We start from the raw sequence: 27,897 nt of genomic DNA on the forward strand, positions 1-27,897 counted from the left end.
TCACATGATAGAGGGGACTTTTATTTTTCAAAGAGAATTCACACCGCCATTGATTATACAGAAACATTTATCAGTACTCTTTTCTTTCCACTTAAGAAAAGTGGAATATATGATGATGAGGATTATAATTCCAAGACAAGATTGCTGGCTCATCATCTAGGGTACAAATACACACTTGGGCTTCCCTGGTGGCGCAGTGGTTGAGAGGCCGCCTGCCGATGCAGGGGACACGGATTCGTGCCCCGGTCCGGGAAGATCCCACATGCCGCGGAGCAGCTGGGCCCGTGAGCCATGGCTGCTGGGCCTGCGTGTCCGGAGCCTGTGCTCCCCAACAGAGGCCACAACAGTGAGAGGCCTGCGTATCGCACCCCCCCCCGAAACCCCCCAATACACACTCGTTTGACGTTTTAATGAACACAAAGCAAGATTAAGCATCTCTGCCTTCATTGTACACGGCTGAAGTAGGAGCCCAGGGAGGGGAAGACTGCACAGCTTTCCTTGGTGGGGAAGACAGAAGCCCCTGTAGTTCTGTCTTGTTGTGGGGAGACTAACCCATGTTCTGTCGGTTGCCATAGCCCCTAGGATGGGTGTCCTTCCAGTCATCCCACTCCCGAGCTCTGTGGACTGCCTGCTCATCATCCTCTTCCTCCTGTTCCTGATCTTGTCGCTGAGCTGCCCAAGTGGAAAAATGAGAAAACAGGGTGAGGGAAAGAGTGACTGTCATGGGCCCCAGCTCCACTCTGAATATGACCACATAACAAGAGAACAAAGAATATATACCTAGCTGCCTACCCTGGGGCCAGCAGAACTGGGAAGAGTACTTACTATTACTTAACAGGTGACATGTTAAATAATAGTAAGAAAGGATCCTCTGAGTGGTTTTCACGAGAAGGCAAAAACATAAAAGTTGCCCCTCAAAATGAATTCTACTTTGGGAAAGAATTCTTGCTAAAATGGCCAACCCCTCACAACAGAAAACAAAAACACCAACTGACCAACAGAACCCCAGCAAACCAAAAACACTGAAGTGTTTCCATAGTATAGTGGTTATCACACTCGCCTGACAAAAACACTAAAGTAAAAAATATTTATGATTTTATGATTTGTGATTCGCCAGGGAGGTGGGACTATAGGTGACTTCTCCTCCTTCATCCATTTCCTTTATTACAGTTCTTCAATGCTGTGTGTGTATAAAATTGGAAATCACGGGGCAGTTGAACCTACCAGAAAAGAATGTGTGTTATTTTGCACGTTTGGATCAGGGTCTGAGGTCCAAATGGCACTTGTCATGCAGTGTACCAAATACTAGGTCTCTTTTGCACTATTTTTGTCTTTCCTTTCTGAGGTAAAGGAACATTTCCTAGCTACCTTGAATTTACCCAGGAGAAACTCTCATTACCATGATAAAGAATGAAATATGTGGGGAATCTGATCTCTCCTTACAGCTTAGCAGTCTTGTGTTCTGTTTTTTTTTAACCCTTTTATTGTAAAATAAAAGATACTGGAAATCACACAAAAATATATATAACTTAAAATTTGATAATGAGGCTATACCTTTATAGCCTTCACTTGGGTCAAGATATAGATTTTCTGGGCTTCCCTGGTGGCGCAGTGATTGAGAGTCCGCCTGCTAATGCAGGGGACACGGGTTCGTGCCCTTGTCCGGGAAGATCCCACATGCCACGGAGCGGCTGGGCCCGTGAGCCATGGCCGCTGAGCCTGCGCGTCCAGAGCCTGTGCTCCGCAACGGGAGAGGTCACAACAGTGAGAGGCCCGCGTACCACCAAAAAATATATATATATATATATATATATATATATATATATATATATATATATATATATATATTTTCTGTACCCATCCCCAAAGCTTCTCCATGAGCATCTACCAAATGACACCCTGTGCTCACTGGCAGTTAATTCCCATTCCTTCCCTCCCTGGAAATCACCAACCTACCTTCTATCTCTATAGATTTGCCTATTCTGAACATTTCACATAAATGGAATCAAGTAACATGTGGTCTTTTGTGTCTGACTTCTTTCACTTAGCATAATGCTTTCGAGGTTAGTCTTACCCATTTTCAAATATTTTGATATATTTTTAATCTAAAGGTTTCTTCTTCCATCCTCTTCTTTCCTTACAAGTTCTCTATTGAAGAGGCTGGGGCATTTGACCTGTAGTTTCCCCAAATCTGGATTTTGCCAACCGCATAGTCATGACGGAGTCCAACATGTTCTTCTGTATTTCTGCAGATTGGCAAGTGGACACACAGCTTGATATGACTCAGGGTTGATCCCTTCTCATGAATACAGGTGGTGCTGTCCTCCCCCAGCAGGTGGCACACAGTATCTGTGTCTCATATGTTGTGATGTTAGCAGCTGTTGATGCTCGATGCCTAGATTCGTTAATTTTCTCAGGGTTTCAAAATGGTGATACTCTTTAACATTTCTTTTTTTATTAAGTAGAATGCTTTTATAGAGAGGCTTTCCCTCATCTACTACTATTTAGTCACCCAGGAAAAGAAAACAAGATTAATGCTTGATTCTGCTTTCATTTACCATTTCTCAAGGTAATAAATTGGTTCCTTATCATCCTCTGAAATTGAACAATTTTTGTTTTAACTATAGTTATGAATTCATGGATTTAAACATATTTGATGGGTTTCAATTAATTGCAATGATTTCTAAAAAATATTCAAATAAGCTTTCTAAGTTTAGTTTTAATTTACAGAAAAATTGAGAAGATAGTACAGAGTTCTTATACAGCCGTACCCAATTTCCCTTATTGTTAACATCTTACATTACTATGGTTTGTGTGTCATAACTAATGAACCAATACTGATACATACATAACAACTAAAGTTCATACTTTATTCAGATTTCCTTAGGTTTTACATAATGTCCGTTTATTTTTGCTTCCAGGATCCCATCAAATATTCCATATTACATTAGTCCTCTGTCTCCTTTGTCTCTTCTTGGCTGTGAGGATTTCTCACTTTCCTTGTTTTTGATGACCTGGACAGTTTTAAGGGGTACTCATCAGGTATTTTGCAGAATGTCCCTCAACCTGGGGTTGCCTCATATTTTTCTCATAATTAGACTAGGGTTATGACTTTTGGAAGAGAATAACACAGTGAAGTTTCCTCCTTATCACATCAAACCAAGGCTACACACCACCAACATGACTTACCACTGCTGATGTTAACTGGGATCACTTAAGGTAGTGTTTGTAGGGTTCCCAACTGCTCCCCCCTCCTTCTATACTATAGTCTTTGGAAGCAAGTAACTAAACATAGCCTACATTTAAGGCGTGAGGAGTTATGCTGCACCTCCTTGAGACAGGTGTATACAAAAATTATTTAGAATGTTTCTATAGGGGAGATTGGTCTCTTCGTCCCCATCTATTTATGTAATCATTTATTTCTATCACTACAGACTCACGGACACATTTTATTCCTTGTGTTATAATCCAATACTGTTATTTTCCTGCTCACATTCTTCCAGTTTTGGCCAGCAAGTTCTTTCAGAAGGCCCTGTGTCACGTTAACATACCTCAATAGTTTTTTGTTTGCTGTTGTTGTTTTTTGAGTGCTTCTTTATTTTCTAGTTCTACAAGATATTTCAGGTTCATCTTGTATATTCCTTGTCCAGCCCTAGAATTATCCATTTCTCTAAGAAGCCCTTTAATTGGAGAATAGTATTAGAAACCAAGATTTGGGAACTAGATGTGCACGTTGCTACTGGCAATTATCCTTTTTCAAGCCAAACTGTCTTCGGCCAGTGGAAACGTCTTCAAAGTGGCTTCTGAGTTCTTTTGATATGACCATGGTAGTCTTTGAAAGCTTCTTTCCTATCCTTTACGACAAGATGTTCCAAGCTCATCTTATTTATTTCCTGCTGCAAACTTGGAATTAGCTATTTCTCTAAGACATCCTGGTTTCTTTTAATGGGAATGGTATTTTAAGAACAGAACCTGGGTTAGTAGGTGTATTCATTGCTTCTGGGCTGGTCATTGTTTCTAAGCCTTTTCAGTGGATAAAGCAAAAGTGTGTGTGTGTGTGTGTGTGTGTGTGTGTGTGTGTGTGTGTGTGAGTGTGTACTTTTCAATAAAATTTCTCATGAGTTCATATTCAGGACTACAGGGGTGTTTTGTTTCTAACTCAAATTCTTTTGAATTACATCTGTATTCTTCCACACTAAAAGTCTTAGCTCTCAAAGACAGAGGATCATGGAATTTGAATATCTCACAATTACTCAGTTAATATTATCTCACATTACACAGTCCTGGAATACACTAATACTGTTACCAATATAATTGCTGAGAACAGTTCTTTTTTTTTGCATATTCTTTCCCCATTTCTCCATTAAAAGTTACACTATACATTACCAGAGCACTGGGCATATAGGCATTAATACTTTCTCTCTTTCAAATCTCATTTAGTCTTAGTTCTACAAGTAACTATATATTTAATGCTGACTGATAGTCCTTATATCAATGTCTCTCTCATCACTTTGGTTGTCTTAAGCTCATTCTCTAGCAAATTTCTCAGGAAGGGATCATGGGACCGATATTTCCTGAGTTCCTGCATGTTGATAAATACCTGTACCCTTTATACCTAAAAGTCAGTTTTACCAGATATAATGTCCTTGGCTCGCATTTTTCCCCTTGAGTATCTTAAATGTTACTCCATTTTCTTCTGGCATAAAGTGTTGGTGTCAAAAAGTTTGAAGATGATCTAATTTTCCTTCCTTTACAACCCACCTGCTGTTTTTGCTGAAGTATCCAAGGCATTTCTATTTTTAAAAAAAGTCTAGTAATTTTATTAGAATGTGTCTTGCTGCTGGTCATTCTGGGTCAAAATTCTTAGGTACACGGTGTGCTTTTTAAAAGCAAATCTAAAGTTTCCTCAATATTAGTTTTTTAAAAAAATATCTTTATTGGAGTATAACTGCTTTACAATGTTGTATTAGTTTCTGCTGTACAACAAAGTGAATCAGCTATATGTATACATATATCCCCATATCCCCTCCTTCTTGCATCTCCCTCCCACCCTCCCTATCCCACCCCTCTAGGTGGTCACAAAGCACTGAGCTGATCTCCCTGTGCTATGCGGCTGCTTCCCACTAGCCATGCATTTTACATTTGGTAGTGTATATATGTCCATGCCACTCTCTCACTTTGTCCCAGCTTACCCTTCCCCCTCCCCATGTCCTCAAGTCCATTCTCTACATCTGCGTCTTTATTCCTGCCCTGCCACTAGGTTTATCAGTACCGTTTTCTTAGATTCCATATATGTGCATTAGCATATGGTATTTGTTTTTCTCTTTCTGACTTACTTCACTCTGTATGACAGTCTCTAGGTCCATCCAATATTAGTTTTAAGCTTTTCTTTTCTATTTCCTTGCTTTGGTATTCTTCTTCAGATAATCTTATTATCCATATGTCAGGTCTTCTTTGCTATCTTTCATATTTGTCACTTTTTCTAGAAATCTGTTCATCTTTGTATCTTTTTGATTTAAAACATTTTCCTTTTTACTTTAGAAAGGAATTTTCTGTTATATTCACTCATTCTTGTTTTCTTCTAGTTTAGCCTTCATTTCTTTTCTTTTACTCAAATTGAAGTCTAATTGATTTACAATATTAGTTTCAGGTGTACATGTTGATTTACTATTTTATATATTATATTCCATTTAGATTTATTATAAAATATTGGGAAGATGGTGGAAGAGTAAGAAGTGGAGATCACCTTCCTCCCCACAAATACATCAGAAATACATCTACATGTGGAACAACTCCTACAGAACACCTACTGAATGCTGGCAGAAGAACTCAGATCTCCCAAAAGGCAAGAAACTCCTCACATACCTGGGTAGGGCAAAAGAAGAAAGAAAAAACAGAGACAAAAGAATAGGGACGGGACCTGCACCAGTGGGAGGGAGCTGTGAAGGAGGAAAGGTTTCCACACACTAGGAAGACCCTTCACTGGTGGAGACGGGGGTGGAGGGGGGGAAGCTTTGGAGCCACGGAGGTGCAGAGGGCAAAGCAGAGAGATTTCCGCACAGAGTATCGGTGCCGACCAGCACTCATCAGCACGAGAGGCTTGTCTGCTCACCCACCAGGGTGGGCGGGGGCTGGGAGCTGAGGCTCGGGCTTCGGAGGTCAGATCCCAGGGAGAGGACTAGGGTTGGCTGTGTGAACACAGCCTGAAGGGGCTAGTGCGCCACAGCTAGCCGGGAGGGAGTCCGGGAAAAAGTCTGGAACTGCTGAAGAGAATATGATGAGAATATGCCTGCCAATGCAGGGGACACGGGTTCGTGCCCTTGTCTGGGAAGATCCCACATGCCATGGAGCGGCTGGGCCCGTGAACCATGGCCGCTGAGCCTGCGCGTCCAGAGCCTGCACTCCGCAACAGGAGAGGCCACAACAGTGAGAGGCCCACAAACCAAAGGAAAAAAAAAAGAAATGAAGGCTGAGGGACTTCCCTGGTGGTAAGTGGTTAAGAATCTACCTTCCAATGCAGGGGATGTGAGTTCGATCCCTGGTTGGGGAAATAAGAACCCACCTGCCACGGGGCAACTAAGCCTGTGTGCCACAACTCCTGAGCCTGTGTGCTCTAGAGCCCATGCGCCACAACTAGAGAGAAGCCCGCATGCTGCAATGAAGAGCCCACACGCCGCAATGAAAGATCTCGTGTGCCACGACGAAGATCCCACGTGCCACAACTAAGACCCAATGCGGCCAAATTAATTAACTAATTAATTTTAAAAATAAATAAATACATTTTTAAAAAGAAAGTTTATGGACACTTATTTGGTGGCCCAGAATATGATCTTAGTGAACGTACCATGTACATTTGAAAAAAGGTGTATTTTGCAGCTATTGGATATATTTTTCTATAAATGTCAAACAGGTTAAGGTGGCTGCAAGTTTTCTCCAGATCTTTTATGTCCTTACTGATTTTCTGTCCAGAAATTCTTTCAGTTCCTGAAAGAGAAGTATGAAAATCTCTAACTATGGCTGTAGATTTGTCTATTTTTCCATTTAATTCTGTCAATTTTTTCTTCATGTAATTTGAAGGTTGTTATTCATCACAAACATGTTTATGATTGCTATGTCTTCCAGATAAATTGCCCCTTTTATCAGCACTAAATGTCCTTTTGAAAGTCCAGTAACACCTTTTGTCTTGAAGTCTACTTTATCTGACATTATATAGCTACTGCAGCTTTCTTATGTTTACTGTTAGCATGGTATATTTTAAAAATCATTTTACGTTCCACCAATCTGTACCTTTATATTTAAATGCATCTCTTGATAGGAGATCAAGAGGGTAGTGTAAGAAGATGTGGAGTTCACCTCTCCCCACAAACACATCAAAAATATATCAACATGTGGAACAATTCTCAACGAAAACTAACTGGAAATTGGCAGAAAGACTCCTGTACAACCAAGGCTGTAAGAAAGATACACAGAAGTCCACAGAGAAGCCTGGGCTCCACTCATGAGTACTGTGTGGGTAGACTGCCCCCAGGTAGGGTAGAGAAACCAGTAGCCTGCTGTCCTAGGCTACTGGTTTCATGCAACAGCCATGCTGTGCTCTCCAGCCAGAGCTGAAAGAATATTCTAGCCCTGCTCACTTCATGCCACAAGGATGGCACTGGATCTAGGGTGGCCAGGACCTGGGACGAGACTCGACCTTGAGATGGAGAGGTGACCCAGCCCTGGGGTGGAGCCCAGGTGGGGCAGCAGTGGTGACCATTGCTGGAATTTACTCAAGAGGCACCCCAGAAGCATCCCAGACTTCTGATGGCAGCAGAGCTGCTGGGTTTCCCACAGCTGCTTTGCTGCGTGTGTACCCCAGCCCAAGCTGAATGTTCTGGCCCTGCTCACTCCATGCCACAGTTTGGCACTATAAAAAAAGGAAATTACAGGCCAGTATATTTGATGAATATAAATGCAAAAATCCTCAACAAAATATTAGCAAACCAAATCTAAAAATATATAAAAAGGATCATATACCACGATCAAGCTGAATTTATTCTAGGGTCACAAGGTTAATTCAATATATGCAAATTAATTAGTGTGATACACCACATTATCAAAAGGAAGGATAAAAATCACATGATCATCTCAATAGATGTAGAAATACCAATGTGACAAAATTCAACATCTATTAATAATAAAAACTCTGAAAGTGGGTATCAAGGGAACATATCTCAACATAATAAAGGCCATTTAGGACAAACCCACAGCCAATGTCATACTTAATGGTGAAAAGCTGAAAGCCTTCCCGCTAAATTCTGGAATAAGACAAGGATGCCCATTCTTGCCACTTCTATTCAACACAGTATTAGAAGTCCTAGTTACAGCAATCAGACAAGAAAGAAATAAAAGGCATCCAAATCAGAAGGGAAGAGGTAAAACTGTCATTATTTGTAGATGACGTGGTACTATATCTAGAAAACCCTAAAGTCTCCACCCAAAAATGATTAGAACTAATAAATGAATTCAGCAAGGTTGTAGGATACAAGATCAATATACAGAAATCTGTTGCATTTCTATACACTAACAATAAAATATCAGAAAGAGAAAGTAAAAATAAATCCTACTTAAAATTGCATCAAAAAGAATAAAATACCTAGGAATAAACTTAACTAAGAAGGTGAAAGACCTATACTCTGAAAACTATAAAACATTTATGAAGGAAACTAAAGATGATACAAAGAAATGGAAAGATATCCTGTGCTCTTGGATTAGAAGAATTAATGTTATTAAAATGGCCATGCTGTCCAAAGCAATCTACAGATTTAATGCAATCCCTATCAAAATACGCATGATATTTTTCACAGGACTAGAACAAATAACCCTAAAATTCATATGGAACCACAAAAGATCCTGAATTGCCAAAGCAATCTTGAGGAAAAAGAACAAAGCCAGAGGTATAATTCTCCCAGACTTCAGACTATACTACAAAGCTACAGTAATCAAAACAGCATGGTACTGGCATGAATACAGACACACAGATTAATGGAACAGAATAGAGAGCCCAGAAATAGGCTACGGTCAATTAATCTATGACAAAAGAGGCAAGAATATACAATGAAGAAAAGACAGTCTCTTCAACAAGTGGTGCTGGGAAAATTGCACAGCTACAGGTAAAACAATGAGATTAGAACATTCCCTCATACCATATACAAAAATGAACTCAAAATGGATTAGGAGAACTAAATGTAAGACCTGAAACCATAAAACTCCTAGAAGAGAATATAGGCAGAACACTCTGACATAATCATAGCAATATTTTTTTTGGCTCTGTCTCCTAAGGCAAAAGAAGTAAAAGCAAAACTAAACAAATGGGACATAATTAAACTTAAAAGCTTTTACACAGCAAGGGAAAATATTGACAAAATGAAAAGACAACCTACACAGTGGGAGCAGATATTTACAACTGATGTGACCCATAAGGGATTACTATCCAAAATATTACGAACAGCTCATACAATTCTTCATCAAAAAAACAAACAACCCAATAAATGGGCAGAAGACCTAAAGAGACAGTTTTCCAAAGACATACAGATGGCTAACAGGCACATGAAAAGATGCTCAACATCACTAATTATTAGAAAAACGCAAATCAAAACCACAGTTAGGTATTACCTCACACCTGTCAGAATGGCTATTATCAAAAAGTCTACAAATAACAAACGTTGGAGAGGATGTGAAGAAGAGGGAACCCTCGTACACTGTTGGTAAGAATGTAAATTGGTGCAGCCACTGTGGAAAACAGTATGGAGGTTCCTCAAAAAACTAAAAATAGAACTACCATATGATCCAGCAATTCCACTCCTAGGTATATATCTAGAAAAAATGAAAACACTAATTCGAAAAGATACATGCACCCCAATGTTTATAGCAGCACTATTTACAATAGCCAAGAGATGGAAGTAACCCAAGTGCCCATCAACAGACGAATGGATAAAGACGATGTGGTATATATATATGTATATATGTATACATACATACACACAGGGAATGGACTATTACTCAGCCATAAAAAAGAATGAAATTCTGCAATTTGCAGCAACATGGATGGACCTAGAGGGTATTATGCTTAGTGAAATAAGTCAGATAGAGAAAGACAAATACTGTATGATATCACTTATGTGTGGAATCTAAAAAGTAATACAAATGAACGGATATGAAAAACAGAAAGAGACTCACAGATATGGAAAACAAACTTGTGGCTACCAAAGGGGGCAGAGGAAAGTGGGGAGGGAGCAATTAGGGGTATGGGATTGACAGATACAAACTACTATGTATAATATAGATAATCAACAAGGATATATTATATAGCACAGGGAATGATACTCATTATCTTGTAATAACTTATAATGGAGCATAATTTACAAAAATACTGAATCATTTTTCTGTACACCTGAAACTAATACTGTAAATCAACTATACTTCAATTAAAAAACAAATAGAATGCACTTCTTGTAGACAGCATGCAGTTGAGTCTGGTAATCAATCTCTGATTTCTAATTTGAAGGTTTACTCCATTTATATTCAACATAATTACTGACATGGCTGGATTGGGATTTACCATTTTGCTATTGGTTTTCTGTTCATCTCATCTGTTTTTTGTTTCTCCATTCTTTCTTGCCTTCCTCCCTTATAATTTCTCCATTGACTTTATAGCTTTCTCTCTTTGCATTAATTTTAAAAAATAGATATTAGTTTTAGAGCAGTTTTAGGTATACAGTAAAACTGAATGAAAAGTACACAGCGTTCCTATATACCCCCTGCCCCACACAGACACAGCCTCCCCCAACTATCAACATCAAGCCACAGTGGTACATTTGTTATAATCAATGAACCTACACTGATGCATCGTTATCATGCAAAGTCCACAGTTTACATTAGGTTTCACTCTTGGTGTTGTACATTCTATGGATTTGGGCAAATGTATAATGACATATATTCACCATTACAGCATCATACTGAATAGTCTACCTGCTCCAAAAATCCTCTGTGTTTTGCCTATTCATCCCTCCTTTTCCTCTAATCCCTGGCAACCACTGACCCTTTTACTCTCTCCATAGTTTTGCCTTTTCCAGAACGTCATGTAGCTAGAATCATACAGTATGTAGCCTTTTCAGATTAGCTTCTTTCACTTAGTCATATGCATTTAAGTTTCCTCCATGTCTTTTTATGTCTTGATAGCTCATTTGTTTTAGCAATGAATATTATTCCATTGTCTGTATGTACCACAGTTTATCCATTTGCCTACCGAGGGCATCTTGGTTGCTTCCAAATGTTGGCAATTATGAATAAAGCTGCTATAAACATTTGTGTGCAATTTTTGTGTGGACCTAACTTCAACTCATTTGGGTAAATACCAAGGAGCATGACTGCTTGATAGTATGGTAAGAGAATGTTTAGTTCTGACAAACTGTCTTCCAAAGTCTCTGTACCATATTACATTCCCACCAACAATGAATGACAGTTCCTGTTGCTCCATTATCCATGCCAGCATTTGGTGTTGTCAGTATTTTGGATTTTGACCATTCTTATAGGGGTGTAGTGGGATCACTGTTGTTTTAATTTGCAATTCCCTAATGACATATGATGTTGGGCATCTTTTCATATGCTTATTTCCCCTCTATATAATCTTCTTTGGTGAGGTGTCTAAGGTCTTTTACTCATTTGTAAATTGGGGTGTTTAGGGACTTCCCTGGTGGCAGTGGTTAAGAATCTGCCTGCCAATGCAGGGGACACAGGTTTGAGCCCTGGTCTGGGAAGATCTAATGTGCTGCAGAGCAACTAAACCCCTGTGCCACAACTACGGAGCCCACATGCCACAACTACTGAAGCTGAAGCGCCTAGAGCCTGTGCTCTGCAACAAGAGAAGCCACTGCAATTAGAAGCCCAAGCACCGCAACAGAGTAGCCCTCGCTCAACACAACTAGAGAAAGCCTGCGTGCAGCAATGAAGACCCAACACAACGAAAAATAAAATAAAAATAAATAAATAAATAAATAAATAAAATTGGGGTGTTTAATTGAGGCATTACTTCACTATCTCTGGGACCCACTGTTTCAAATGGGAAGGTGACAACAATTCATATCACTGTTCTTCTGTGTGTAATATGTACTTTATCTCTGGCTGCTCTCAAGATTCTCTTTTTCTTTTGTTTTCGGCAGTTTGACTATGATGTCCCTATGATTGGTTTTCACTGTATTTAAAACCTGCTTAGTTAGGGCTTAGTGATATTTCTAAATTTGTGTTTCACAGATTTGGGGAACATTTCAGCCATCATTTCTTCAATTTTTTTACTGGCTCCTTCTCTCTCTTTCTTCTCTCCTACTGGTATTCCAATTGTACATACGGTAGACCTTTTTACATTGTTCCACAGGTCATTGAGGCTCTTCATTTTTAACCAATCTTTTTTTTTCAGATTGGTTTATTTCAAACTAACCAACCTTTTCTCCTGTCATTGCCAATCTGCTATTAATCTCATCCAATTTTTAAAAATTGAAATATAGTTGATGTACAATATTATGTTAGTTTCAGGTGCATTACAGTGGTTTGACATTTGCATACATTATGAAATGATCACCACCATAAATCTGGTAACCATCTGTCCCTACACATAGTTATCACAATATTACTGAGCACTTTTCTTATGCTGTATATTACACCCCCATGGCTTTATTTATTTTATAACTAGAGGTTTATAGCTCTTAATCCCCTTCACCTATTTCCCCTCTCCAACCTCCCTCTCCTGTGGCAACCACCCGTTTTTTGTCTGTATCTATGAGTCTGGTTTGATTTTTAAACTTCAGGTATTGTATTTTTCAGTTCCAGAATTTTTTGTCCATAGTTTCTACTTCTCTGAGATTTCTTACCTTTTCATTCATTACAAGTATATTTTCCCCTATGCCCTTGAGCATAGAAATAAGTTACTTTAAGGTCTTTATCTGCTAATTTCAACATCTAAGTCATCTTGGGGTTGGTCTTTATTGATTGCTTTTCCTCTTGAGTATAAGTCACATTTTCTTTCTTTTTTCCCCCATACATATAGTAGTTGAGGACTGAATCCCAGACTTTGTGAATGGTTATGTTGTAGAGATTATGAATTCTGTTTTGTTCCTCTAAAAAGTACTGATTTTTCATTTTAGTTAGTTTTCATTTGTCTAGAATGAAAATTCCAAATTCTGTTTCCTCTGCATTGGGCAGTAGCTGGATTATCCATTCAGTTATTTTAGCTCTATCGAGGGTGCTTGGAGTTGATCCTGTATAGCTTAGTAGCCTGCCAGAGATTTGGGCAGGCTTTATACAATTAGGGCTCCTCCTCTGTGGTTCTCTCCTGGGATATCTTCTCAGTTTTCAGTTGCTACAGTCACCCTGAACTCAGTTCTCTCCTTCCTCATCCGATAAGACTGGTTTCTATCCAAGTTTTACCTACCTCCATATTACAGCAAGTGTAGCCTGCGCATGGGTGAAAAGCTATAAAAAAACAGGAAACCTTTTCAAATGACCACTCTTCTCTTCGCTACAGTAGAAACAGCATTGGAAGTGGGAATTTTAGGGCCTGTATTAACATCCTAGCCTGGCCACTTTCTAGCTATATGTTTACTTTGGGTTAGTTCTCAGACACCATTTCCTCATTCTAAAATGGGAGTAAGAATGTTTGCTTCATGGGGTTGTTAAGAGCATTAAGTGAGATAATACATAGGATAAGGAAAATAGGCTCAGAGGGGCTAGATGATGTCCTATCTAAGTGGTAGGAGTAATTGGTTACTCCAGATCTGTCCATGCTTTTTCTGCTATGCCATATTGCTTCCATCTTTCTAATGACTACCAGCTCCACCTTTCCCTCCCAAAGACACCTCCAAGTACCTACCATGATCTAATTACCAAACTGAGCACCAAGAACACAGTAAGCCAAACTGCTTGCCCTCAAGAAGTTCCAAGTACCATTCCCTTCTTATATAAGTGTTGACTGCCTTACAGTCTATGTCTGATTTTGGTCACTCTCAGGGCCTTCAGATAGCTGTTTTGTTATATTCTGTTCAGTCTGTAATTGTTATCTATAGGAGGGGTTGGCCTGATACAACCTACTCTGCTGTTACCAGAACAGAACTGCTATTTATGGATTTTTGGCTTTGCTATCTAGCTGCTCAGTCTGTTTTTATGCCATGATATTTGGAGAAATTAAAAAACTATGCTGGGCTTCCCTGGTGGCGCAGTGGTTGAGAGTCCGCCTGCTGATGCAGGGGACACGGGTTCGTGCCCTGGTCCAGGAAGATCCCACATGCTGCAGAGCGGCTGGGCCCGTGGGCCATGGCAGCTGAGCCTGCGCATCTGGAGCCTGTGCTCCGCAACAGGAGAGGCTGCAGCAGTGAGAGGCCCGCGTACTGCAAAAAAAAGAACAAAAACAAAAAAAACAAAACAAAACAACAACCCTATGCTGTCCCATTGCCCCCATACTCCCAAAATCATGTGCTATCTATTTTAATAATCAGTGAAATAAAATACTGACTAGAATCTTTCTATTACTCAGAATCTTTGTCCAAACTTCTTTTGCTTCTAAAGGGCAACAATACTTGGTCTGAATTTAATTGCTCAAGAGTTAGGGACCAGTAGTGTAGTAGTATAACTACTCTCCTCCCACCCCTCCATACCTGATGTTTTCTTGGCTATACCCTGATCAGGTAATGCTCCAAATTTCTGATGCTGTTCATACCAGTCATTCACTGTCATAGATGCCAGACTTGGATAACCAGCTCCAAATACTCTGCAAGAATCACACTGCATTTAGAAAAGTAAACATAAATAGCTCTATTAAAAAGCCTCTTCTCTTTAGTGATAAAGCCTGTGTCTGTTTCATCCTTGCTCCCCTACCCAGCTATCTTCTGAGGATTTGTGCAAACTCCTGTTAGGATATGTAAAAAGAGGCATCCAGGAAGGAGAATTAAAGGCAAGAGCTTTCGTGAGAAGATAAATAGCCCAGAATCATCTCCCAGTAAGCAATCCTGGAGGCTAATGCCCCACAGAGGAATGATGATACGATGGAAGGAGTATTTATACTTGGAGGGTAAAAAAGATACACAGAGGAAGAAGACTCTTCTGCCACCCTATGGAAAAGCATCCCCAAACTCAGAATTAAAACCTAGATAGGCAAACATGTCCTTTTGAGAACTGTAGCTGAAGGAAACAGTGAGAAACAATTTTAAGGTCTACAATTCTCCCTTAGATTCTTTTCTACTTTTTTTTAATGAGTTAATTAATTAATTTTTGTTGGTTTTCTTTCTAGTCTATTTTTAAGCTTGAGTTTGTGAGGGAAATGTCTGATGAAGACAGGGAAAGTATCAGAGGAGATACCTCTGATGAAAGAACAACCTCCCCAGGTGAAGCCATTACCTTCTGTTACTCATGCACTGTAAATGAACCATAAAAGCAGGGGGCTTGCAAAGGCAACCCACTTTTTAATACTACCTACTTGGCTTTGGCCATGTTCCGAGTGAGAACAAACGGTTTCATTGGAGGCCTGTCTTGACGAGATGAGTGAGAAGTTGATGCCTAAAAAGGAAATTAATTATCAGAAGTGTACTTGTCATTCTGCCCACCCCACTATGCAGGCTCTTATGTCTTTAGGTGCTTGAAAAGCCCTATTTATCAGTCTCTAAGGTATATCTGCAGAATACTAATGGTGGAGGTTGGTTAGCTCTCCTGAGGTGGCCCAAGTATCTTGCTGGAAAGGGAGGAAGAGAAAGCTCTCCCAGGAATCATTTCTCCACAAGTGAAAAATTACTTGACTTTAAAATACTCCCCTCCGGGCTTCCCTGGTGGCGCAGTGGTTGGGAGTCCGCCTGCCGATGCAGGGGACGCGGGTTCGTGCCCCGGTCCGGGAGGATCCCGCGTGCCGCAGAGCGGCTGGGCCCGTGAGCCATGGCCGCTGAGCCTGCGCGTCCGGAGCCTGCGCTCCGCAATGGGAGAGGCCACAACAGTGAGAGGCCCGCGTACCACAAAAAAAAAAAATAAATAAATAAAAAAATAAAAAAAAAAATAAAAAAAATAAAATACTCCCCTCCAAAGAGGAAGATTCCAAAGCCTTCTTCCATGTTCCATCTAAAACCCTTGAGCTCCTTAAAAGAAGTTCAGGCTCTATAAGGGATCACAGTGCATACCCTGCCAAGACCCCAGTCCTAATGTATCATCCCTCTGCAGCTTGAAAACCAGTGGTGTGGCTGCCCTGTCACACTTTTGGCCCCTTGATTAATGGTTCTGAGGGCACAGGCTATAAGAGGTGGCAGAAATGGGCAAGTGGCCCAGATTAGGTTTATATTCTTATTGTGGAGTGAAAGAGTGCTTGTTACATATTTCAAGAAAATGAATGTGCTGTTTGAAACAGACGGGAATGGCAGATGTATGCCAGCTGTGGCAGTGAGAACACTTCAGGATTTTCTGACCTCTTGCCCTTGCACCGTATCCTGACATTCAGGAAAGACGGTACAGTGGCACTAGCAGAGCTATTTGGTTTCCAGGTGCTTTGTTAACACCAGGGAGCTCTCCTGGCCTTAGCTCAGCTCTGTCTGAATGGCATGGCTGGCATGTGAGCAAGAGAGTAGCAAAGTGGAGCTGTTCCCATTAAATGTTCCATTAAATTGTTCCCATTTAAAAACAAAAAAAAACAAAAAAAAACAACAAAAAAAAATAAAACCCTTGAGCTCAATTTGAGGCCCCTTTCCTTAGCCTGGCCTTCAGTGCTAAAGTTGAATTATGAAGACCCTTCTGCTAAAACCCTGTCCAATGTAATTTTGCTATTGTCATGAGCTCCCTAGGGTGTTTTAGAAGTGGATGTTCCTAAATGCAAGGGTGGAAGAATGGGTTAGTATCTTTCATATATAGGTGCACAGAAATGTTTCAAGGAACTTGGCTGTCCAGGGGCACACCAAAACAAACTATGGTCAAAGAAAAGATGTTCACTTGGTTCTAAACTCCATAACTTCCAGAGCCAATCCCAATACCAAATGAGAGAGCATAAAAACAAAAAACTGAGATGGGAGGATCCAGAAGAGTCCAGCCTCATGATGCTTGAAAACCACTCATCTAGATATGCCCAAGTGGCCTTAAGGCTTTAGAATACTAATTGTTCATTCTTTGATCCTTCCAGGAGAAACTAGGTTGATGTTACCCTGAGGCAAAAGCTCCTGGGCTAATTAGTGCAAACGGAATTGGCAAGAGGTTTCTCGGAGGACTTAAATGCCTGCGACTAACTGATAAATTCAACTCAATTCATGTTATATTCTGAACTAAAAAATAAGTGGCATCAGAGCCTAATATTTTGAAGTAGCAGCTCCAAAACACAGTTATGATCTTCAGAGACAGCCAAAGTGGGGTTACACCAAGTTTTCTTTACTAATATGCCTGACATTTTGTGCAGAGATGTCCTTGCTGTGTTTCATACTTGGGTGACCTAAGGTGTGAGAGTGTATCACTGTGTAAGGTTAAATCCTGGTTTCTCCCCCAACCTAAACACATTCCATGTCTTTTGCTTTATCTTCTTTTTACTCTTTTCTCTCTCTTCTCCAGTTACACTCTGCTTTATTCCCATCCTATCCCTCTTCCTGTTTATGACAGTTAAGCAGAGGTTTTCAAGGCCCACCTTCCTATGCCTTCCTTCAGCAGTCATGACTGCTCACAGCCCAAACCAATTTTTACTTCAGAGAAGCCTCCCTCCCTCCTGGCATGTCACAAAATTACAAAAGACTGTAAGTGTGTTACAGGTTAGAAAGCACTGGGGAACAATACTATAAACTAGAAAGAAAGCTATCCTAGTGAACCTTCAGCCTTCCTCCACTAATCTTAATAAGAACAATGATTTTATGGAGACTTAAAAGGATTTTAATTTGATTACTCTCCTGTAGAAGATTCAAATCTCTGACAGTAGCTTTTTTAGTGATATAGGCAGTGACCAGGCTTACCTCTTTTGAAGAGTCTTTTCCTCTCAAGATCTTTATCTCCTGGTCAATGCTCTCAATCTCTTCTAAGCTGATACCAATCCACCTTCGAAGGTGAAGGAGGTAATATTCACGAACACACTCATCATCTGCTTGACCACTTTCCACAGCAGATTTCAGTGCAGACAACCTATGCTCCACCTCCTTCTTCTGCTTGTATCTGTTCCACAGAAACGCATTAGCCATGAACTTAAAAATAAAGACGTGTTCCTTCCAAAGAAGGCCACAATACAATTTTACCTTTACAAATGACCAGGTACCCCGATTTCCATTTAGGCAAAAACACAGATTCTACACCTCAGAATTTGCCACCAAGGCAGTTCTCTCAAGACTACAAGGCAAGGAAGGGATCAGCAGAAGCTGAAAAATACATTCTGAAACCAGAAAAATATCGAAGTAACCTGATCTGAGCAACTCTTTCCATCATATTTTGCGATGAGAGTGCCTTAGTAATTTTATGACATCAACCTTTACTACGTTAGGTGCTTAGTATATACAATATCCATTTGGGAATTACAGCTTCAAATAGTCATAGAATCTTAGGGGTCATTTACCTGTCATTGATGCAGGAATTCCTTGTGAAACAGCCTAAAAAATGGTCATCTCTTATTTTCTTCTGGGCAAAATATTTCCAGCTCCTCCAACTCATCCTAGTATAATCTGAAGACTCATATCCACCCTGCCTGCCTTTTTCCAAGATGCGTTCTAGTATGTCATCTATCACTCATTGGACAACTATATACTGAGTACCTATTGTGTGACAGGTACTGTTCTCAGTGCTTGAGACACAACAGCGCATACAAGAAAGTCCTTGCTCTCCTGAAGCTTTCATTCTAGTGTGAGCAGACAAAAAGAAATAGATGAGTCAGGTGGTGGTGAAGTGCTCTGAAGAAGCAAAAAAACAAGGTAAAGTGGATAGAGTGATGGTGCGAAAGTAGGGGTGATCAGGAGAGACTTCTTTGAAGAGATGACATTTGAGCAAAGACTTCAAGAAAATAAGGATGGAAGTCATGCCAGTATCTGAAACAGTGTTCTAAGGGGGAAAAACAAATATGAAGGTCCTGGGGTGGGAGAGTGCTGGCCTGACATGTTTGAGAAATAGCAAGGAGGTCAGTGTGGCTGGCATGGTGTGAAGAATAATAGGAAGTGAGGTCAGAGAGATAGCCAGGGCCATAATTTGTAGAACTCTGTAGCCAAGAATACACAAAATAGCAAATGTCATGATATTTTGAGAAGAGAAAGCCACTGGAAGCTTTAAAATAGAATACATGAAATGAACTTTTTTTAATGGACTACTCTGTTGTGTGTAGACTCGGGGTGGGGGGAGGCAAGGGTGGAGCAGGAAAATCAATTAAGAGGATATTGCCACAATCCAGGTGAGAGACAGCGACTTGAAATAGGGAGGTGGTGAGATGTGGACATAATTAAAATATAACAGTATTTGTTGATTTATTGGATGTAAGGTCTTGAGGCAAAGAGAGGAGTCAAGGGAAAACTCCACAACTTCCAAGAGAAGTATCTTGAAATATCTATGTCTGGAACTCCACTCTAGACCTCCAGAATCAGACGCTCCTCTGTGGGTGTTTACCCAAATCTGAAGTTCTTAACCTGAGGTCCACGGAGAGAGTTTGGAGGGAGGGGTGTTCTTGAACTCCCCCAAATTTCGTATAGAATTTTATGTGTATGCTTCTTCTTCTTCTCCTTTTTTTTTAAATTTTTTTATTTTTACTGGGGAGAGGTTAAGCAGGTCCACGACCCACAAAAAGTCAAGAACCTCTGCTCTGGAAACATTCTTTATTATAAAAACTTTTAGGCTCTTCTGCTCCTTTTAATCAACAAGTGGGCACTTTATGTAATGTTACAAATAACTGTCACAGCACCATCATAGGTGGTCTTCTGAGTAAAACACTACACAGGTCGATTCCTAGTTCATGAATGCTACTACAGATATCACTTGAGAACATTTAACTCTGGTGCCACTCCTACCCCCACCCTCTTTCCTGGATGTACCTAAGTCAGGAAAAAAAAATACACACACACACTCACACACACACACATATATATCAGGGCCTTAGAATGTATGTAATCCAGGGTAAATTCTTGGTTAGTCTACTGGGCCTTTGAATAAGGTTCCTGTGCTCCCTTTCCCATCCTCTGCATGCATGCGGTCTAGTCACACTATCTGGTCTTTCCTTCTTCTCTACTTCCTTTGCTTCTATGACTTTGCTCCTAGTCATCTTTGGGACTTCTAAGTTCCTGACCTCCTATTTTTTGAGGCCAGTGTTTTTTAAACCTTTCTGTCTTAGCAGAAGAACCATTTCTTCTTATGAGAGCTTATTTGGAACTCCAGAAAGTAATAAAAGATAAAGTCCGCCTTGGTTAAATCAGAGGAGGGCTCCCAACATGCTCCCTACCCAGGCACTGCGGTGGAATCTTTCGGCTCAAAGGAACAGATTGTAAACCACTGTCCTAGACCTTTGTCACTGTTCTAGATTTCCTATGGTGAGCCACTGCATGCAAACACTCCCTATCACCCTAGAATTCCCCAGTGCCTGTCACCCTTCTGACTCCGGGCAACTTTCATCATTCATTCCCCTTTTCTGTTCCTAAGCTGTTGAAGAGAGGTAATGAATTACAAATTTGTGTCAAATGAGTCAACTACAAATTCATATGATCAAACTTCAGCAGAACGGTCACTCTTGTTCAGCTATCTTTTTACTCATCTTTTGTGGATTCCATGCCAACATCATGCTCACCAGATGGCCAGCCAATGTAGAAATTCAATTTCCCATTTTACCTTAAAATCTCTATAGCTTCACCTTTCCTCCTCTCCTCTTGCCTTTAAGGAGCTAATGTTGTCTTTACCATTCCACTTTGGCTATCAATCCTGTCCCCATCCACATTCTTCCAACTCTCACTCAATCAATCATCCTCCCTGTCATTAGCAGTTACAATTTTTCACACTACTGGTGCCTTTCCCCTATCCTAGAAATACCTTCCCTTGATCCATGTTCTGCCTTTTCAAATGACCACTCTTCTCTCTTTTCTAAACAGCACTAGAACTGGGAATTTGAAGACCTGAGTTTAAAGCCTGGCCATTTACCAGCCATGTAACTTTGGACAAGTCAGTACTCAGAGCCCATTTCCTTATTTCTCAAATGGGATAATATCTGCTTCATGGAGCTGTTAAGAGGATCAAATGAACAATATTCATGAAAGTGCTTTGTAAGCAGCAGTATATTATTATCTGATGGGAAAAATTGAGGTTAAGGGGGGCTAGATGATGCCCCATCTACTAGGTGGCAGAAATTGGACTGGTTACCCTAGGTCTGACTCCAAAGCCCAGGCTTTTTCTGCTATACCATATTGTTTCCATCTTTCTGATGACCACTCTATCTGTCCTTCCCAAAGATACCTCAAGTACCTACTATGATCCAATTACTGGTTGGGTACCAAGGATATAATGATATAATTAGGATACTAAGGATATAATTAGTCAAGGTTTCTGACCTTTAGAGGTTCCAAGTCTAGAAAATAACAGATTGTTATGGCCTGATAAGTAACATAAACTAAGTGCTACAGTATCTGGGAGGGGAGATAGGTAGAGAGAAGCTTCAAAGAGGACATGACATTTGTCCTGTCTCTTCCCCAGGCTTCTTTCTATAAGTACTTTTACCTGTACCTTTTTGAGTCTCTTACCTCTGCTCTTTCTTTCCTCTTCCTTCTCCCTTAATTTGCCCCAAGGTTTTATCCTTGGCTTCTTTTTCTCTCTACATGTTTTTTCTTGGCAAGCTATCCACACCCAGCGACACTCCTGAATTTTTAGCACTAGCAGCAAAACAGTCTGATAAGTTTTAGTTATGCATTTCCATCTGTCTATGGACATGGCTATCCAGTTGTCACTTTAGGACCTAAATTCAGTAAATCTAAAACTAGACTCATTACTTACCCAGCTTCTACTTCTCCATTTTTGTCGAAAGAATGTAGGTACAGTTAATCAAGACTTATACTTACGCCTCAAAGATGGGAATTAGAGTAGAGAAGATACATGAAGAAACAGGTTTTGAGGGAGACAGAGGACATACCATTTAGGTGTTTTATGTAGGATTGCCTCACTGTGTAAAGTCATGAGATGGGGGATGGAGGACCTACAGAAATTAAATAAGGATTTGAACAATTTGTTTTCTAATCATATAAATGCTTCTTGCAAAAGTAATATCTCTGATAGTTGTAACTTTATTTTTATCACTTCTTCCCAGTTGAAGTACTATTATAACACATTAACTTGTCTTTCTGCCCCTCTCTTCCTTTTCAATGTTCCATACACATCACCTCCTTACAGTCCTCCAACCATACTACTCTTAGCTTCTGCCAAATCAGACTATTCTCCATTTCCTGTACATACCTCCAACTACCCTGCCTTGGGCTTCTGCTCATGTTGTTCCCCCCTGCTTGTCAAGAATAAATATTTTTTGAGCACCTTCTATATACCAAGCCCTATGCTAGACATACCACAGAGAACAAGAGAGAAATGGCTACTGCTCTCATGGAGTATACATTCTAGTAGGGGAGAAAGACAAAGCCCAGAAAGACAGATAAATAAAGAGCATTCCATGCAAAGAGAACAACATGTACAAAGACTCTGTAGAAGGAAAGAACTGGATCTGTTCGGAACTGAAAGAAGGCTATTATGGCAGCAGTCTAGTGAACAAGGGGAGTATGATATATGATGAGACTGGAGAGAGGCAGATGCCAGATCATCCAGGTCTTTATAGTTAATGGCTTGGATATTTCAGGTGAGAGATGCTGGTGGCCTAGATGAAGGTATGATAGTGGAGAAAGAGAGAAACAGAAGGACATAAGGTACATTTTGTAGCTAGAACTGGCAGGCCTTGTTGATGGACTGGATGTGGTAATTCAGAAGGGAGGAACTGAAGCTAACTCCTAGGTTTCTGGCTTAAAACCTGGGTGAGTGGTGGTCTGTTTATTGAGATGGTAAAGACATGAGTGTGCGGGGCACATTTGGGGATTAAAAAGCCAGCAGTTCAATTTAGGGCATGTTAAGTTTGAGATGTCTGTGAAACATCCACGTATGGTGTTCAAAGCCAGGAGAGGTCTGGGTTAGTGATACAAATATGGGAGCCATTAGCGAAAAGATAGTGTTGGTATCTCGTCTGTCAGGCATTTAAAAAAAAGTTCAAAGATCAAGCTTTCTAACCAAAGAAATGCAAATCAAAACAATGAGGTATCTTTCCTGCTTGCTCATCTGGATTTTCTAAGTGTTGCCATTCAATACTGTTGCAGTGGGACATACTTTGAAACTCTGTTATTGTGGAAAGCAATATAATTATCATCAAGAGTCAAAAGATTCAAACCTTTTGATTTAGGCACTGGTCCTTCTAGAAATCTGTCCTACAGAAACAGTGACAGATGCAGTTATGTTTCCTCATAACATTACTTAGAATAGCAAATAAAAAAATCAACCCATAAACAGGCTAAGTATTTGACAATAAAAGATTAGTTTAAATAATTATGATATGATTGTAAGCTGGAATACTATTTAACCATTAACTACCATGGCTTCAAAAGACATGGGGAAATCAAAACAGGATGTTCGGTTTAAAAAAAAAGATAAAAAAACTATATTTATGGTATTCTTCCAAATTTATTAACTAAAATAACTATGTATCTGGAAGGAAATATAGTTAACAAAGATAGTTAACAAAGCTCATCTCTGAGTGCTAGGATGAAGACTTATTTTTAATTTAAAAAATGTTCTGTTTTCCAACTTCCTACAATGAGTAATATTACTTTTACATTCAGGCTAACCTGTAATTTGCATTTTTAACCATCCTTCTAGCCTCACCTCAAATGCTACTACATTCGGAAACCTTTTCCTTAACCCTCCAACCAGATGTGCTCACTCCCTGGTCTTTGTCCACAACATCATTTGTATCTCTCTAGTGCATTTACAGTCTTTTTTTTTGGATATATTACGATTATTTGGATACCAAATTCACTGTTTAAACTACCTGTTATATGCCAGCAGGCTGCCCCTACCTTCTTACAAAGGACATGATACTGAATTCCACTTCATATCAATCTATCCCATTTCCTCAAAAATCATTCTCTGTCACTCACCAGCTCTTAACCATACTTGATTATTCTTTAAAGCCCTTACCACCTAAAATCACATTTTTATTTACTAGCTTACTGTCTGTCTCCTTCACCAAAACAAGAGCTCCATGAGGGCACGGACTTTGTCTGGGTCTCCATTACTTTGCACACAGTAAAGGCTCAATAAATATGTTAAATGAACCAATCAATTTTCAGCTCTCTAGACCAGGCCTCTCCTCTGAGCTTCATGCTACAGATACCTTGACTTGGATGTCTCCTAGGCACCTTAAATGCAACATGTCTCAATATACAATTCATACTCTCCCCTATATCCCCTCCATCCCTTCTGCCATTGCAGTAGTAAAGTCTCATCACCTCTGTGACCTAACTGGATCTAATCTCTCTCAGAATGCTTCCTAACTGCTGCCAGAGTATGCTAGTTAAAATGCAAATATGACCTTGCTACTCTTTAAGGAAATAAAAAAACCTCCAGTGGATCCCTAGTCACCAAACAAATCTCAAGCTCTTTAGCATAGCCTAATAATAGGTAACATTTATAGAATATTTACTATGTAACAGATACTGTGCTAGCTGTTTTATGTGGTTTATTTTATTAATGCCTCTTAACCCTATGAGATAGGTACCACTGTTACTTAGACTTCACATATGAGGAAACCTGAGGCTCAGACAGGTTACATAAGTTACCCAAAGTCCAATGGCTTATAAGTAAAGCTGGGTCTCAAACCCAGGTCTCTCATTCCACGACCTGTACTCAGCTACAAAGATACAACAATAGCTGACTTTGAGTGCTTACTGTATCAGACAATGTGGTAAGAGCTTTTTATGCATTTCTCTTCTATTTTATATGACCTATTATTATCCAATTTGACATCTGGGGAAATTAAGGCACTGAGGGATTAAGCAACCTACCCAAAATCAGAATGATTAAATTTTGGACCTGGGATTCAAACCTCCTTCCCAAGTTCTCAGGAACAAGGTCGTTCTTTCACCTTCCTCACACCCCAAGCTCTCCTTGGTCGGAACCCTACAACATTCTTCAGCATCATTCTTTCCCCTTCTTCACCACCCACTTTGTGTTCTAGCATCACCTAATTGCTTACAGTTGTTCCCCACCCCTGCACTGGGGTCTTTAATGTCCCTGTAGCTTTACTAATGCTATTATCTCTGCTGGCTAAAGCCCTCCTTTCCTCTTCCTCTAGATGATACTCCTATGCATCCTTAAACAACTCATCACAGGAGTCACCTCGTCCAGGGAGCCTTCTCCTCTCTCCTGCTCCCTCTTTGGTTAGGTGTCCCTCCTGTCTGCTCTCCCGATATCTTCTGCATTTCCCTATCACATCATTTTATAATTTATACTGTTTCTATGCCTCTTTTCCTCACCACACTGTATGCTCCTCCAAGGCAGAGACTACCCATATCCATACAAACGCCCATACTCAGTTTGAATCCCCAGTGCCTAGCACAGCTCCTAAACACTGTGAGCACTCGTTTTAAAAAACTAAACTAAGGGAGTAAGCAAGGTGTTCAAGGTCACATAATGAAGCTATGCCAGTACTAAGATTAGTTCATGATGTTACACACCTGATCCAGTATTGTTAGAACACAGCTTCTCAATCAATTGACCGTAAATGGACTATAGCTACAAGATATTTGTGCCCTTCAGAAATACTTGCCTCACTGTACCATGTGATATTGCTGTGCTGTGATGTGGGAGAGACTGGGAGACACTCTGCTAAACTACATTGCTGTTGTTGGCAACCATAAGGTGCTAGGGGTCTGACAGTTAGGTATGATCATTTCAACCAAGGCAGAGGCTTCTTGAAAAACTCAGGAGTTTGCTCTCACCAGGGTCTATGCTAAATAAGAACCCAAAGGGTGACACACACCATTTTTCCCACCCTCCCCAGAAAAAAACCATGCACCCCTCCCCCCACAACAGCACTGCCATTGGGCAGTCTTCAAATGACCCACCTCTCTATTTTAGCCTGTCTCTGAGATGCCATAGCACCGAGGCTAGGATAGGCCATGGAGGAATCAGCAGTGTGATTTTCAGCAGAGTTGGTCTTGTTTTTGGGCAGCTCAAACTCTGCCACATGATAGTATTGGCACTGAGTTAAGTAGTTTAAAAAGTGTTCTCGAGCCCACTGCAAATGATCTAGACGCTTGCTGGGGTTGACCTGTTTCATGGTGAATGCTCCTTGAAATGCTGGCACCATCAGGTACTTCAGATCGGTGGAAGCAATCTCTTCCAAATCTTCATTTCGGCTGGAAAGAGCAAAGGGGAGGCTGTGAAGTCTGGCTGGGCATTCAAACTGTGGCCCTGGCTTCCTGGGGGAAGAAAGGGCTGGGGTGGGGGTGGGGGTGGGACAAAGGGAGAGGCACCGGGAACAGCTGCCAGTTTTCTTCACAGACAGCGGCTGAGCCCTCACACCCAATGCCTATGCAAATAGCCAACACTAGGGAGCAGAATCGTGTGATATTAAGTATCTCGGGAGAGAGGTGGAGAATGTAAACAATGTACACAAGGTCGCAGTGGGAGGTAGGAAAGAAAGGCTCCGGGTTTTAAAGGTCTCCTGCACCCAGGATCAATGGTTCCGTCCTTGGTAACTATTATTACCTACGTTCTCAGTCATACTACCCTCTCCCCGTACCTGAACAAGTCGAGCTCCAATAACATTTCGGCAGCCTTCTTCAGGAGGTCCAGTCCCTTGAACACCTTATCTTGGATGATCCGGGAGCCAGTGGGTTCAGTCGCGACTTCCACTTCGTCCAGGAGCCGCTTGCTGGTTTCAAACAGCTCGGGGAGCCGCGGCAGCAGTAACTCGTCTTCGGCTGTTGCCATCTTGGGGCAGGGAAGAACACGTAAGACCTCACTTCCGGCCCTGGGACAGATGGACTGGGCTGCCAGCAGCGAAACCGGAAGGGGCGCAGCATTGTTCCAGTGGCTCCATTGTTACCTAAGCGTTGGACAACTGCCAGAAGCGGATGTTAGCTAAACCTAGCAACTGTTTCCATAGACTCATTTTACCAGGCTGCCTATTACCAGTAGTAGGCATCTGTTACAGACACACAGCGCGCAAAAAACAAGCAAACCCCAGGTGCTGCTTTTCGCGTGGCTACTCGTCGCCGATCGGGGTCTGGGCAGTGCTGTAGGTTCTGAAGTGCGGGTGTGACGAGGCTGAATTCGGAGCTAGGGCGGGCGCGAGAGGGTAGGTGCGGGCGCTTCCCCGGAGTCGGCCAGGCGTGCGCCTTACCTCGCAAGGCTCTCGCTGGCCTGAAGGGCCAGGGCGGCCAGAGTCGTGCAAGTAGCGCCGCCCTACGGCTTCCGTCCACCCAGCAGCTAGAGCTCTGGGTTCCTCCCAGCGAATCCTCGCCTGCTCTCTTTCCCGTCGCTTCACCCCTCCTACACACACACACACACACACACACACACACACACACACACACACACACACACACACACACACACACACACACACACACACACACATTTAAAAGTTACTGTTACCAACCCCTTTTACACACACACACACATTCAAAAGTTACTGTCACCCCTCCTACACACACAAGGAAGCTCAAGCTTCCTTGAGCCCCTCTCCCCCGCCAAATGAGAATTTTCTGTGCATCTCTATCAGAACACCTACCACATTGTATTACAGCTAGTGATTTACAAATCTGTCTCTCTTACCACTATGAGTCTGATTAATTTTTGCACCTCTCCAGCTAGCCCAGTGCC

At 41.0% G+C, this 27,897-nt stretch overlaps 1 protein-coding gene across 3 annotated transcripts; it reads right to left on the reverse strand.

Annotated features, from left to right (window-relative positions):
- Positions 1-27,529, reverse strand: IGBP1 (immunoglobulin binding protein 1). Of its 3 annotated transcripts, none has more exons than XM_067023058.1 (7): positions 26,813-27,516; positions 26,133-26,426; positions 17,988-18,183; positions 15,503-15,582; positions 14,685-14,797; positions 6,845-6,984; positions 1-672 (listed from the first exon to the last, which is right to left on the reverse strand). In XM_067023058.1, exons 1-7 carry the CDS (start codon positions 27,001-27,003, stop codon positions 157-159), a joined length of 1,530 nt encoding a protein of 509 aa, XP_066879159.1. In that variant the 5' UTR covers positions 27,004-27,516; the 3' UTR covers positions 1-156. The 3 variants fall into 3 exon arrangements, with proteins under 3 accessions (XP_066879159.1, XP_066879161.1, XP_066879160.1); XM_067023059.1 differs by lacking the exon at positions 1-672 and adding an exon at positions 5,815-5,865 and having other exon boundaries at positions 26,813-27,032; XM_067023060.1 differs by lacking the exon at positions 6,845-6,984 and having other exon boundaries at positions 26,813-27,529.
- Positions 27,530-27,897: the final 368 nt, after the last annotated feature.

This window comes from Kogia breviceps, chromosome X, assembly GCF_026419965.1.
Source record: "Kogia breviceps isolate mKogBre1 chromosome X, mKogBre1 haplotype 1, whole genome shotgun sequence".
NCBI lineage: Eukaryota > Metazoa > Chordata > Mammalia > Artiodactyla > Physeteridae > Kogia > Kogia breviceps.

Bases quoted from the DNA above. Each gene is read 5' to 3' on its own strand.
- IGBP1 (XM_067023058.1), bottom strand. From the start codon at position 27,003: ATGGCAACAGCCGAAGACGAGTTACTGCTGCCGCGGCTCCCCGAGCTG. The intron at 26,427-26,812 runs GTACGGGGAGAG...TGCTCTTTCCAG, and splicing joins TTGGAGCTCGACTTGTTCAG to CCGAAATGAAGATTTGGAAG. The intron at 673-6,844 runs GTACGTTCACTA...CCACTTGGGCAG, and splicing joins CCTTTTTTCAAATGTACATG to CTCAGCGACAAGATCAGGAA.